This window comes from Stegodyphus dumicola, chromosome 1, assembly GCF_044657685.1.
Source record: "Stegodyphus dumicola isolate Sdum_Otavi_A_Nest chromosome 1, ASM4465768v1".
NCBI lineage: Eukaryota > Metazoa > Arthropoda > Arachnida > Araneae > Eresidae > Stegodyphus > Stegodyphus dumicola.
The window spans coordinates 191,839,801-191,852,241 of NC_140768.1; the positions used below are offsets into that span (position 1 = coordinate 191,839,801).

Genomic DNA, 12,441 nt, shown 5'->3' on the forward strand with positions numbered 1-12,441 from the left:
CAACGCATACCTTTTGACTCTAATAGATAGATTCTCCAGATGGCCTGAAGCCATTCCCATCCCAGATATGACAACGGAAACCATTTGCAGAACCATCTTCAACTGTTGGATATCTCATTTTGGCTGCCCAACAGTCATAACAACAGACCAAGGTTGTCAATTGAGATCCGCAATTTTTACAGAATTTACGTGCATTTTGGATACGAACAGAATCACAACAACAGCCTATCATCCAATGTCCAACGGCATTGTTGAACAATTTCATCGACATTTAAAATCTTCTCTCAAGGCTCACGAGACCAATAACTGGATTGAAACACTACCAGTTGTATTTGGACAGCCATAAAGGATGATTTACAGTCATCTTGTGCTGAACTGGTGTATGGCACAACTCTCAAGCTGCCTAGTGATATGATAACGTCATCCAAGATATCTCCATATGACACTCAATTTATCATAAATCTTCAGCATAGCATAAAACAATTAAATCCAATAGCAACATCTGCACATTGCCAAGAAAAGTGTTACGTAAATGCTATCTTAAAGTCGTGTACGCATGTATACTTATGTGTCGATCGAGTAAAGCCCACCTCTGTGCCAACCATACACAGGTCCACATAAAGTCCTTTCTAGAATGGACAAAACTTTCACAATTCATATTAACGGTCTGAAATTTACTGTGTCTACAGACCGTGTGAAATCAGCTTATTTGCTTTTGGACTCTAATTTGAACTGAAAACAAATAAAGACTTAAAGCAGCAGAATAAATCTGCAAATGAACTCTCTAAGACACAAACTGTCACCAGATCGGGAAGACACGTTCACTTCCCTAAAAATCACGTTCCCTAAATCCCTTCACACGTTCCCTAAAAATCTTGCTTCTTGCATAACAATTTAAAAATTTTTTTTTTTTTTTTTTTTTTTTTTTTTTTGAAATTCATATCGTAACATATTTTTTGTTATTTCATGTTTAGTATATGTATTCATACATGTTTAGTACATGTATTAGTACATGTTTAGTATATGTTTAGTATATGTATGTTTAGTATATGTACCTTCTTATACAGTCAAAAGTCTTTAATCCGGACTTGTCGGGACTTCGGCGATTCCGGATTAGCGATTTTTCCGGATCATCAGTTTAAATCTGGTAAGATGGCATGCAGAAATTATAAAATTAAAAATATGAAACTTTAATTTATGAAATAAAGAGCAATTATGGTCTAAAGGGTATCAAAATTTACAAAAAAAAAAAAAAAGCTTAATATTTATTTCTTTACTTTATTAAACATTTCTTTCAACGCGCACAAAGTGTAAAGCATACATTACACATAGTTGAAATTAGAAAATTGCAACAAGAAAACTATTTGATGTGTATTTGGGATATTTATAATGACGAGGAATTTGATTTAATTCATATCAAAGACGGAGTACATCGAGATGAAATACTACATTTAGTAAGGAATTATAAGCCAAATAAAATAAAAACATCTGCTTAAGATGAGGATAGTGCTGATAGATCAACTTCCAGTTCATTGCACCGTGCGACGCTCCCCCCCCCCAGAGAAGCGTTAAATTGATAAACAGATTTCGGAATGGTTAGAAAAACAAAGGATATGCCTTTATCCATTTTTTGCAGCAATTTCACTTTTTGTTTGATGGACATCGAAACATACTTTCGCTTAGGCAGCTTCAGCATCAGAAATTCTATTTGACATTATCGACAGTTCAAGTTTACTTTTATAAAATTGCTCTAACAGTCTGCAAAAAATAATAAGCCGGATCCAATTCGAAGATTAAGGAGCAACACAATCTGCAACATTAACTGAAATAGATAATTAGATAATTTTAGCTTAGCTTATACCGTCTATACATTAAACGAGCATGCTTAAACGCATATGCGTATGCATACACACAATATGCATCAACACATGCGCAGAAAGTTTGTAGCTTTGAGGTCCAGATTATAGATCATTCCAGATTATAGGTGTCCGGATTAACGACTTTTGACTGTATATTGAATTGCATTTTGATCTTTTCTAATTTTATAATTATGAAAAAAAAATACCCGATAGTACGGATCCTTTGAGATATTTTCATAACCTGATGTCGTTCCTTTGAATGGCCATCAAAAGAACTGGGGCAAATTCTGTGGTGATGGAGATAAGGAGTGCGCCTTGCGCCCTCCGATAAATATGGCTAACCTAGAAAAGAAGTTTCTTAAGAGTAGTGAGCAGAGGAGACGGGCCGGCTGTCAGGGAGTGTGCGCGAAGTTCCGAAATAAAGCTTAATTTTTATTGTGCACTATTGTCTAGTTAATATTTATATTAATGTAGTAAGAACATAATCTGTGATATGGAATGTGAGGATTGGTTGTAAAACATTAGGTAACAACATGATGGAAATCACCATAATCTAATCAAATAAACAGTTTCTGATATATGCAATTATGTTTCTCATAATCAAATTCATCATTTTACAATGAATCGAGCACTTCGTGCAAAGGTAACATCTGAGTGAATTTCTGAAGTACAGTGTTTGATTTCAGTATGTAGGACTAAAAATGATTTGTTATGGCTCCAAAATGGGATCTGAAAGATCTGTGAAGTGGCAAATAATCGACCATTTAGAAGCAGGGCATGCAATCTTGAAAGCAATGAGATGTGCAAACATTTCAATCTTTTTGGAATGAAAACTAGTTCAAAACTCTAAAACTGTTATAAAGAAGCCTGAATGAAGTAGTAAACGAATAACAACTTCTTCTCAAGAAATAAAAAGCCCTTCGTAACAGGAAATCTATTCCTCTGCAGTTAAATTCAGAGCTTGCAACTGCCAATGGAACTCTCGTGTACACAGAAGCCTAAAGAAAGAGGGAAAAAAGGCTTTTTTGCCAGAAAGCCAAGAGTATGAGTTCCATTGTCTTCACAACAAAAAAAGGGATCTCTTTGACTGGTGCAATGAGTACCAGAAATGGAAAGAATACCAGTGGTCCCATGTTCTCTTTACTGATGAGTTGAGGTTTAGTTTAGCATCTGATTCTAAATCATCTGATTGATTAACATGTAGAGGAAGCCATTAAATGCATACCATTACACATTTTCAACAGCTGATCTGTGACCACCCAGAGGTATCGGAATGAGGTCTTAGAACTTTATTAAGACTTTTCAGAGCAGCATATGGATTTGACTTTTTATTTATGGATGATAATGCTCACCCATATTGAACAAACCTCACTGACAAATTCCTTGAAAGCGAAAACATTCAGAAAATACTGTAGCTAGCAAGATCTCCTGATATTCTCCACATAGAGATCTAAATGCCCCAAAAACAGCACTGCTGGAGGAGTGGAACTTAATTTCCAAAATTGTGGTTAATAATGTTATTATTAGCAAGAAAAAGCATTGTGATTCTAGCATACACGTCAAAAAAGATCACATTTCATTTTAAATTCATAAGACTTAATTTTCTTCTAAGCAATGTAAAATCTTACCATTTTATTGTTTCATGCTAGTTTTAAATCAAATGCAGTGCTCTAAAATTTCTTCACTTGTATTTATGTGTTATATATAATGTGCATAATTCCATACAAATTTACAAAATTATAACCCACAGTTTCACAGAAATCTAAGATTTCATGCATGTATTGGACATAAGTGTGTGATTTCCATGGGATATGGATGCAGAAACAGCAAAATTTGTAAGGTAAAGTTGTTCATACTAAAATCACATGTGGCATCAGCATGAAGAAATGAATGAGTTTTTCTGATAAGAAATATCATACAAAATATAAATAATTTTTTATGAGCTTATAAGCTTTCTAGAATATTATTTTCCCATTCAATTTTTTTAATGCAATAATACTTTTCTGTTAATACTTTTCTGCAATAAAAATTTTTCTGTTTTTTAATACTTTTCTGTTAATGAAATCCTCCATCCTGAATTTTTTTTTTTTTTTTTCAAATCATTCATTAGCACCTCTAATTTGGCTAATTTCTTTTAATCTATTCCAATCTCAGATTGTGCTTGCCAATAAATATTTTACAACAGCAACACTACTAAGAAAAGCACATAACATACTAAAAAAGCAGAGCAAGAATAATAAAAGGTAACTATGAACAAAATTATTTAAGTTTAATAATAACACTGATAAGGAAAATGAAGGCATGATCTAAATTTTTATAATTATATTTCAGCAACTATGTAGAACATAGTTAAATTCTTAATAGTTAAAATGCTATCACAGTATGAAAGTAATCCTTTTGATCACAATAAAACAATAACTAGTTTTTCAATCCCATTAAAAAATAAAGTAAGATTTAACAAAAGAGGGAAAAAACAAAAAATTATACTGCTGCCCACTGTGCATTTCCTCAACTTAGCAATAAAAAAATAGGTAGTGAGAGCAACAGAAAAGTGCGACATTAAAAGTTAAAATTTAATTACTTTATTTTCACCTAAAATTGAGTCTCATAAAACTTTTTGTTAAAGGTATGGATAGTTGGGTATGAACAGTAAAAGTAATGTCCTGGTACATATGCATTCAGTTTTGAAAATTCAGTATGATGTGGAAGCTCCCTAGCATTTGTAATGCTAATATAGAAAACGGTGAAATAAAAAAAAAGTCGACAGAATATTTTAGATTATGGTTTAAAAATTCAGTATGATGTGGAAGCTACCTTGCATTTGTAATGCTTATTTAGAAAACGGTGAAACCAGCAGAATATTTTAAAACATTAGGAATCACAGCACAAGGTAATAGTATTAATATGTAAAGAGGCCCGACTAATTATAGTCTTCAGTCGTTTTATATAGTATTACAGCTGTTATGAAAGATCATGGACAGAATTCAGAATCAAAATCAGTGTTACTATTCAGATTTAAGTGTGCCTCCTTTTAGAAATAGTAGCGTTTACACCATTCAAGAAGTGCTCTAGTATGTCAAACAGAAGTTAGACTATTTTCTAAAAATAGATTAAGATAGTGGATGTAGCAACTTTCACTTCTTGATTCAAGCTTAACTTAACATTTGCATAATCTGAGCTGCACGGAAGATAATTTAGTGGCCAAACTTCATATCAATGAAAGGTGCATATCTGAATTCAGGAATATTCATGAGCTAGAACTAGATTTTCAAGATACTAAGTATGACTAAAGGTTTTTAAAAAGTATTATTTATTATACTTAGTAGTAATGAAAAATAAATAAATAACTGCCTATTTACTGCACTTTTGCAAGCATTTTGTCAGAATTCTGAAATCTGGTATATAATTTATTAAAGCAGTACAAATCAGTAAGATGCTGATTTGCCAATTGTGCATATATTTTGATTTTATGAACATCATAAGTATACAAAGATTCACCGTCACTTTGTGTAAAGATTCATTTTGCATACAGCAGTCACAATCAACTCCTACTGTAAGCAACTGAATAATAATTCAGGTAATCTCATGACTCTCACAATGTATTTTTTAATATTCTAAGGTCCCTCATTACTCAACACCACTAATTTTAGTAATGTTGAGTTATTATATTTATTATTATTATCTTATTTGAAATATTATTATTATCTTTTTACCTCTTAGAGAATTAATGCATTCACACCTGCGTGTGGTCTTCAAGTTTGTCAAGAGTTTCCACACATATTCTTTATAACAAAGAATAACTGAAGAAGCATAATATAACTTACCAACTCGATATCCATTTGATAAATTTTCAGTTTTGGCAATATTTTTTGCAACTTGCAGAAGATGCCCTAAAAGCTATACATATAAAAAAAGGTATTTTAGAAAATACAGCTTAAATTCTTAAGTATTGCAGAAAAATTGCCAAGTAAAAAAGGTAACATTTTATTTTATGAAAGAACTCTGTTAATTTTACCTATGTTTGAAATGAAAACTTCTTAAAATGACAGATTACTAAACACAGTTTTTTCCTGTTGGTTGGTATGGCTTTTCCTTGCAACATTTTATGCATCTTTGAATTGTAATATTATTTCTACAATAAAGGATGAATGAAATTAAATATCCTACTAAATGAAACCATAGCCCTACTAAATGCTCGAAAAATATGTATAATTTTTATTCCATATGTCAAATTCATACTTATAGCAAATGGAAATTAGGAAATTTTATTTATTTATTTATTATTTATCATATTTTATTATGGCTTTCTCCTTGACGGGATGTCAAATAACTTTTGGCAACAAGAATTTTTTTTACAAAATTTATGCCAAGCTAAGATTTTTACTTTTTTCAAATTTCATACCTTTCATACATCAGTTTTCCACTTCTTCAGTATTTTTGAAAAGTTCGCACATTATATATGAACAAAATCAAAATTTTAAATAAAAAGTAACAGAGCGGTGATTGAAAGATATGTTATAACTAGTTGCATTGGAACAAGATAAAAATTACTTATTGGTGTGCAAGCTGGTGGTTTTCATGACTTTTTTAAAAAAGATTTCTGAGCCATTGATATTTACTATATAAGTAAACATTATCAACATATGAATAGAAAATACCTTTCAGCAATTTAAAATATTAATTTTAGTTACAATGTAAATAGGAATACATAATGAGGAAAAAAAACACATTCTTCCTCTAATATGTGCGTAATTGTTTTGCACTATTCTTCTCGCAAAGTGCAAAGTGATCTGTTTTCCCTTAAAAAAATTAGAATTGTACAGACTCAACGCTACACAAATCTCAGCAACATAAACTTTTTGTTCAAATTGCAAAAACACACACTATCTTCCAAATTCTTCTCTCTGTTATTCTCCTTAGAGATTTTGTGGCAAAATTCAGTATTCCTGCATAAAATTTTACTGAAGTTTCTTTTGTTGGATGCAAATTTTATACGTGCATACTTTAAAATCCAATTTAAGGCAAAAAACATCATAATTTATTTATAAAAACAGTTGGAACTTGGACTACAACTAAACAAATGCATACAAAAATAACAACATTGCTTGACTGAAGAACTGTTATGAGCATGGTTACCTGAAGAATGGTTGGTTATGTGCATTGTTGCCAAAGCTTGGCATATTCTGAAAAACTGGCGACTTCTATTAAAATGGTTGCAATATCATTTAAGTCCCATTAAATGCTATATTACTTAAATATTAGAAATAAACAAAAATATTAAAAAATTCACATATTTAAAATAGAAAACTAAAATTTATTTAAGAATTATGAAATTTGTAAAATGAAAAATGTATTTTTAACTGCAAGTCTGTAATCCGGACGTCCATTATCCGGAATGATCTATAATCCGGACCCCAAAGCCACAAACTTTTTTTTGTACGCTTTACGCATGCGCGTTTAATGTTCACGCATGCGCATTTAGCACAAAAAACGAAGCAACTTAAACAACTTACATTGAAAGAAATGTTTAATAAAGTAAGCAAATAAATATTAAGCTTTTTATGTAAATTTTGATACCTTTTAGATCATAATTGCTCTTTATTTCATAAATTACAGTTTCCTATTTTTAATTATATAATTTCTGCATGCCATCTTACCAGATTTAAATTGATGATCTATAATACGGAAAAAGCCTTAATCCGGAATCGCCGAAGTCCCGAGAGTCCAGATTATGGACTTTGTACTGTATATATGGAAATTTACGAGCTTTTTTAAAAAACACTGGGATGGGGGGAAATTAACCGATGATAATTAATGGAATCATATCAATGAAATACAAAATAAATATAGCTTATTTTAAATACAGTTATAAATAAGACAATTACACTGAGATTTTTGAAAATTTTAAATAAATTAAAAATTAAATAAAATTGATGAAGCATATAATATTGTTAAAAGCTTATAAGAGTTAGAATGTTGTTAGTTCATGCAGATCTATTTCTAAATAATTATTAGCTTAGCATGTGATCACTTAAAACAACTTTGCTATTTACAGGATTCAAAAGTAGCTTGCTATAATAATGAAACTTGGCTTCCTAGTGACAATATTTTCCAATTATCAGAACGCTACACCGTAAGGTTATACTATATTAAAACTTCCTTATGCTCGGTGTGGTATTTTTAACCGGAATACTATTGTTTACAATATGCGAAATGTTCTTTGAATTTCTTATTTTTATTTTGAAATTTTCAAACTGTGCTTCTCAGTCTTATTGTTCGTGACATACAAAGTCTTAGAATTTTATGTCTAACATTATGCTCAGTGCTCAGTATATTCAACATATAATGCATGTAGCAAAAATAACTACTGTAAATAATCTAAAACATAGATATCAGATATTAAGTTAGATTATTTTATTACAAAAAAGCACAAGATGATTAAGGGCAGAAATGCCTTCAAGGAGGACTTTTTAAGGGAAACTGGATAACCTTATCTCTAAAGAAAACTGAATCTCTTGGAGAAAAGGCAAACCATTCTTAACACATGAGAAATATCGTAGATTACCGATATCACAAGGAAAGTGCCGTAGATTTTCAATAACACTTACAGAATAAACAGAATAAACTCTAAAATGCAATTCAAGCTCTTTGAACTGCAGTCTCTTTGAAGTCACTCATAACTGTACAATTACAAGCTGGGTATTTGGAAATTTCAGGAAAAATTATTCCTCAGTTTGGAATGCTATGAGAACAAACTTCCTACAAGTAATTGTTCCAACCTATTACTATTTTGTTGGCCATATTCAGCTGACCATACAGCCTTTTTAATAAACTCTAAAATGCAAGCTGAGCATATTGCATTCTTTAATACAGCCTTTTTAATAAACTTTAAAATGCAAGCTGACCATATTGTGTTCTTTAATACAGCCTTTTTAATAAACTCTAAAATGCAATTCAAACTCTCTGAACTGCAGTCTCTTTGAAGTCACGCAGAACTGTACTATTACATTATTAGCTGGGGATTTGGGAATTTCAGGAAAAATTGTTCCTATGGCTTAAAAATTTGTTCTCTCAAAACTTTCAAAAAATCACAAAGTTGATGACAAATTGGCAACAAAAACTATTATCAGGACTTAATAATAATTTTTGCCTAATATCTAAGGTTTTTTTTAGTTATTTTCATGATTTAAACATTGTTGGATTCAGAATCACAAGATCTACAATTTGATACAGAAAATAAGCATTTATATACAAAATACATAGCTACAAATTCAATTATACAAAAATAGGTACTTAATGTATTATCTCATCAATCATGAAAATTGTCTACTGCTGAACCATGAAAGTTGGCAGAGATCTTGTCAAAGTTGTGCCAAGAATTCTCAAGAAACTGATGCCTCTTTATTTAATAAACAACTAGTAACTGACTTCAGTTTTGCACTTCGTAAAAAGTGGTTTTTTTTTTTTTTTTTTTTTACCAGATGCTCAGTTTGGAATGTAATACGAACAAACTTCTTACAAGTAATTATTCTAATCTATTACTATTTTGGTGGCCATATTCAGCTGACCATATTGTGTTCTTTAATACAGCCTTTTTTTATGGTAGTATCTCATAATTTTGAAAATAATCCACTGCTGTAGAATGCAACTCAAATTAGAATCATTTTTCAAACTGGGTGAAAAAATATGGCAATAGCAATTAATCTATATCTTTGTCCATAAAAACAAAACATGGCTATCAGGAATCAAACAGGGTTAAATCAGCAAGATCAATATGATATGAGTGTGTTGATATGTTTCGCTTATCCATAACTGGCACTAAATTGCACTTCTTGGAGATAGTTTCACAGACGACAGGGATAATACGTAAGAATAAAAAAATACATCCTAAAATGACTGCCTAACAAAATAAACAAATGAGTAAATAAATACAATCAAGACATAAAAACAACAATAAAATCAACCACATTCAAATATTTACAGAAATTTATAACAATAAGCAATTAATGTTGTTTTAGCTCATAAGAATTTAAATAATTTTAGTTGATAAATTATAAGAACTAATGATTAACGTAATTTTAGACCATCTTCCAGATGGTTAGTTTCATTTCCAACCTTTTTACCTCTTTAGATTTGTGCATTAATTTCTAAGATTAGAAGTGCCGGAGCCCTATGGAAGACTGTCAGCAAAGAGGAACAAGAGTAAGTAAATAAATAAAATGACTACTAAACTCATTAATAATTTTAAAATTAAAGAGTTTATTATCAAATTAATTGACAGCTATTTAATTAATGTTTATAAATTGTTATTTAATATATAATTATTATATAATTAATTATAATTTAATTGGTAATTATTAGATAATTAATTATTATTTATTGAAATAATTAAAGTAATTAGATAATTAAAATTAAATAAAATGTAAGAGATAAATTGAAATTTAATATGCGGTTTTTAATATAATTTTATTGTTAAAATAAAATTTTCAAGATAAAATTTCTACTGAAATTGTTATTCAATTACATAAAAGAAGTGCCGCAGCCTTCTTATTCAGGGCTCCGGTGCATTCCGGCTAGAATTATGATTTATTACAGAAACTAAGAAGCACCGGAGCCGAGACCCGGTGGGCTCCGGCCCAATTTAAGCTCTGATCGTAGGGGAGGGGAGTTCTTTTATCATCACAAAAAAATTAAATATACTTAAATTATAGCTGCAAAACAGAATGAGGGTATCAGTGGGTGGAAACAAAAAATGAGGGGAATCTTGGTGAGAGAGAACATTCTCTTTGACCGTGGCTCTCTACTGATTTAATTATACCCATAAAGCAGATGTGTGTAAAGGGTAAAATGAGTCCTGAATCTAACTCCTACGGATGAATGTAAAGTTGCTGGTTACGCTTTCCCCCCATAAGTGGATACTGTGGGAAGACAATGTATAGGACGTGCTTCAGCAGTTTATCTCAGTATTTCACTCTTATTGTACTCGCTGTCCCTTAACGCACATTTAAGAACACAAATTTTCCTTCCTGCGAGGATAACTAACTGTAAGCATCGATAACAATATACTAGATACGACAGCATGGTGAGAAATTTACGCGTTCCTAAACAAACTCCCCCAAATTTATTGCTTTACTTAAAGGGAAAGTTTTCACATGCGAGTGAGGGGACTTTACTTGAACATATCATGTTCTCGTGAGTTTGTATTTCTAGGGAAATAGAGTATTGCAAAGTCTGCTTGTTGTTAAACTAAAACGTTAGGAATTCTAAATTTTCCCCCTTTAAATTGTGGTTCAGTTTTATAAAGAGAAGTACCGGAGCTCATCTTATTAAGGGCTCTAGTGCGCTCTGGCTAAAATTGTAATTTATCTTAAAAATTGAGAAGCATGGAAGCCGGGCTCTGGCGCAATTTAAGCACTGGATTTGTGCATTCATTTTTCGGATTCTGAGATATATTAACCAAATAAAAACTAGCAGTGACATAAATCATCAAATAGCGGCAAAACAATCTTTCAGTTTTATTTAAAAATTTACATTCTATAGTGTCCATAAACTTTCCATATGACTATTTAAGAATTTATTTTGTTTTTATGCATAACTTTCAATCTTGACTAAGATTAGTGAAATATTTTAATTGTATTGAAAAACTTTTACAAACTCAACAGATATACACTTGGAATATCATACATAACTTTTAATCTTAATTGTATCTCATCAGAATTATTTCAACAAACCTCAGTATCAGTTTCACTGGCATCACTTAATGTAGGAATGATCTTCCTAGGAATAACTAGAAAATGAACAGGTGCTTGTGGGTTGATATCACGGAATGCCATGCACTAAAAATAGAAGAATTTTATTTAAATTGTGAAAGAGTTTAGAACTCAATTAGACAACAGAATATTTATTACAATCTTCTGAGCAGACAACTAAAACAGGTGTTACATTCATGATGAGAAATGTTTATTTCTTTTACTATTCATAAGTGAACATCATAAACTGCCCAAAATAATAAACAAGCAAACAAGAGATAAAATGGATCTTTGACTACTCAGACTTGATTGGAAACTTTTGATAAATAAAACTAAATGTTTTATATGTGCAAAATTCATTAAAAAGTGTTAACTTTCCTTGATAAGCTAAATTCTTTAATCTAAAATATTTAAAAATTCTCAATTATTATTGTTTTTGAATAAGACTCGAGTTCTTTCTTGATTGTTAAATAAAACCAAAATTAGATACCTCTGAACTATGGATGTCATGTTTCAAACTTCATTTGCAAAATGTTTAAACATGAATTAATTTACAGTCTTTTAATTTTTAAGGTCATTTAATTATTTTCACAAGCAGCTCCATTTTTGTTCTTTTAAATATTTAAATATATGCTTGAAGAAAAATTTAACTTGTTTCAAAATTAATTTTAATTGGAACAAATCAAAATTCAGCTATTTGACATGCCACATCTTTGTTCCATGTTTTAAACCATTTCTTAAATTAGGAAAACAAAAGATACTTTATCTATAATTATTTACACAAATGTGCTTACATAACATTTCTGCATTTAAAAAAAAGAATTAGAGCAGAA

General features: G+C 30.5%; 2 protein-coding genes across 3 annotated transcripts in view; one reads left to right on the forward strand and one right to left on the reverse strand.

Moving 5' to 3' along the window:
• LOC118204936 (uncharacterized) overlaps positions 1-12,441 on the forward strand; it is an 87,778-nt gene that overhangs the window by 65,957 nt on the left and 9,380 nt on the right. Inside the window, exon 2 of the mRNA XM_085824251.1 lies at positions 9,991-10,061. Coding sequence (XP_085680377.1) covers positions 9,991-10,061 — 71 coding nt within the window. The remainder of the gene's footprint in view (positions 1-9,990; positions 10,062-12,441) is intronic.
• LOC118204938 (histidine triad nucleotide-binding protein 1-like) overlaps positions 1-12,441 on the reverse strand; it is a 62,181-nt gene that overhangs the window by 6,501 nt on the left and 43,239 nt on the right. For both annotated transcript variants that reach the window (XM_085824240.1, XM_085824233.1), the window contains exons 3-4: positions 11,591-11,695; positions 5,684-5,756 (exon numbers count right to left, since the gene is read on the reverse strand). In XM_085824240.1, coding sequence (XP_085680366.1) covers positions 5,684-5,756; positions 11,591-11,695 — 178 coding nt within the window. The remainder of the gene's footprint in view (positions 1-5,683; positions 5,757-11,590; positions 11,696-12,441) is intronic.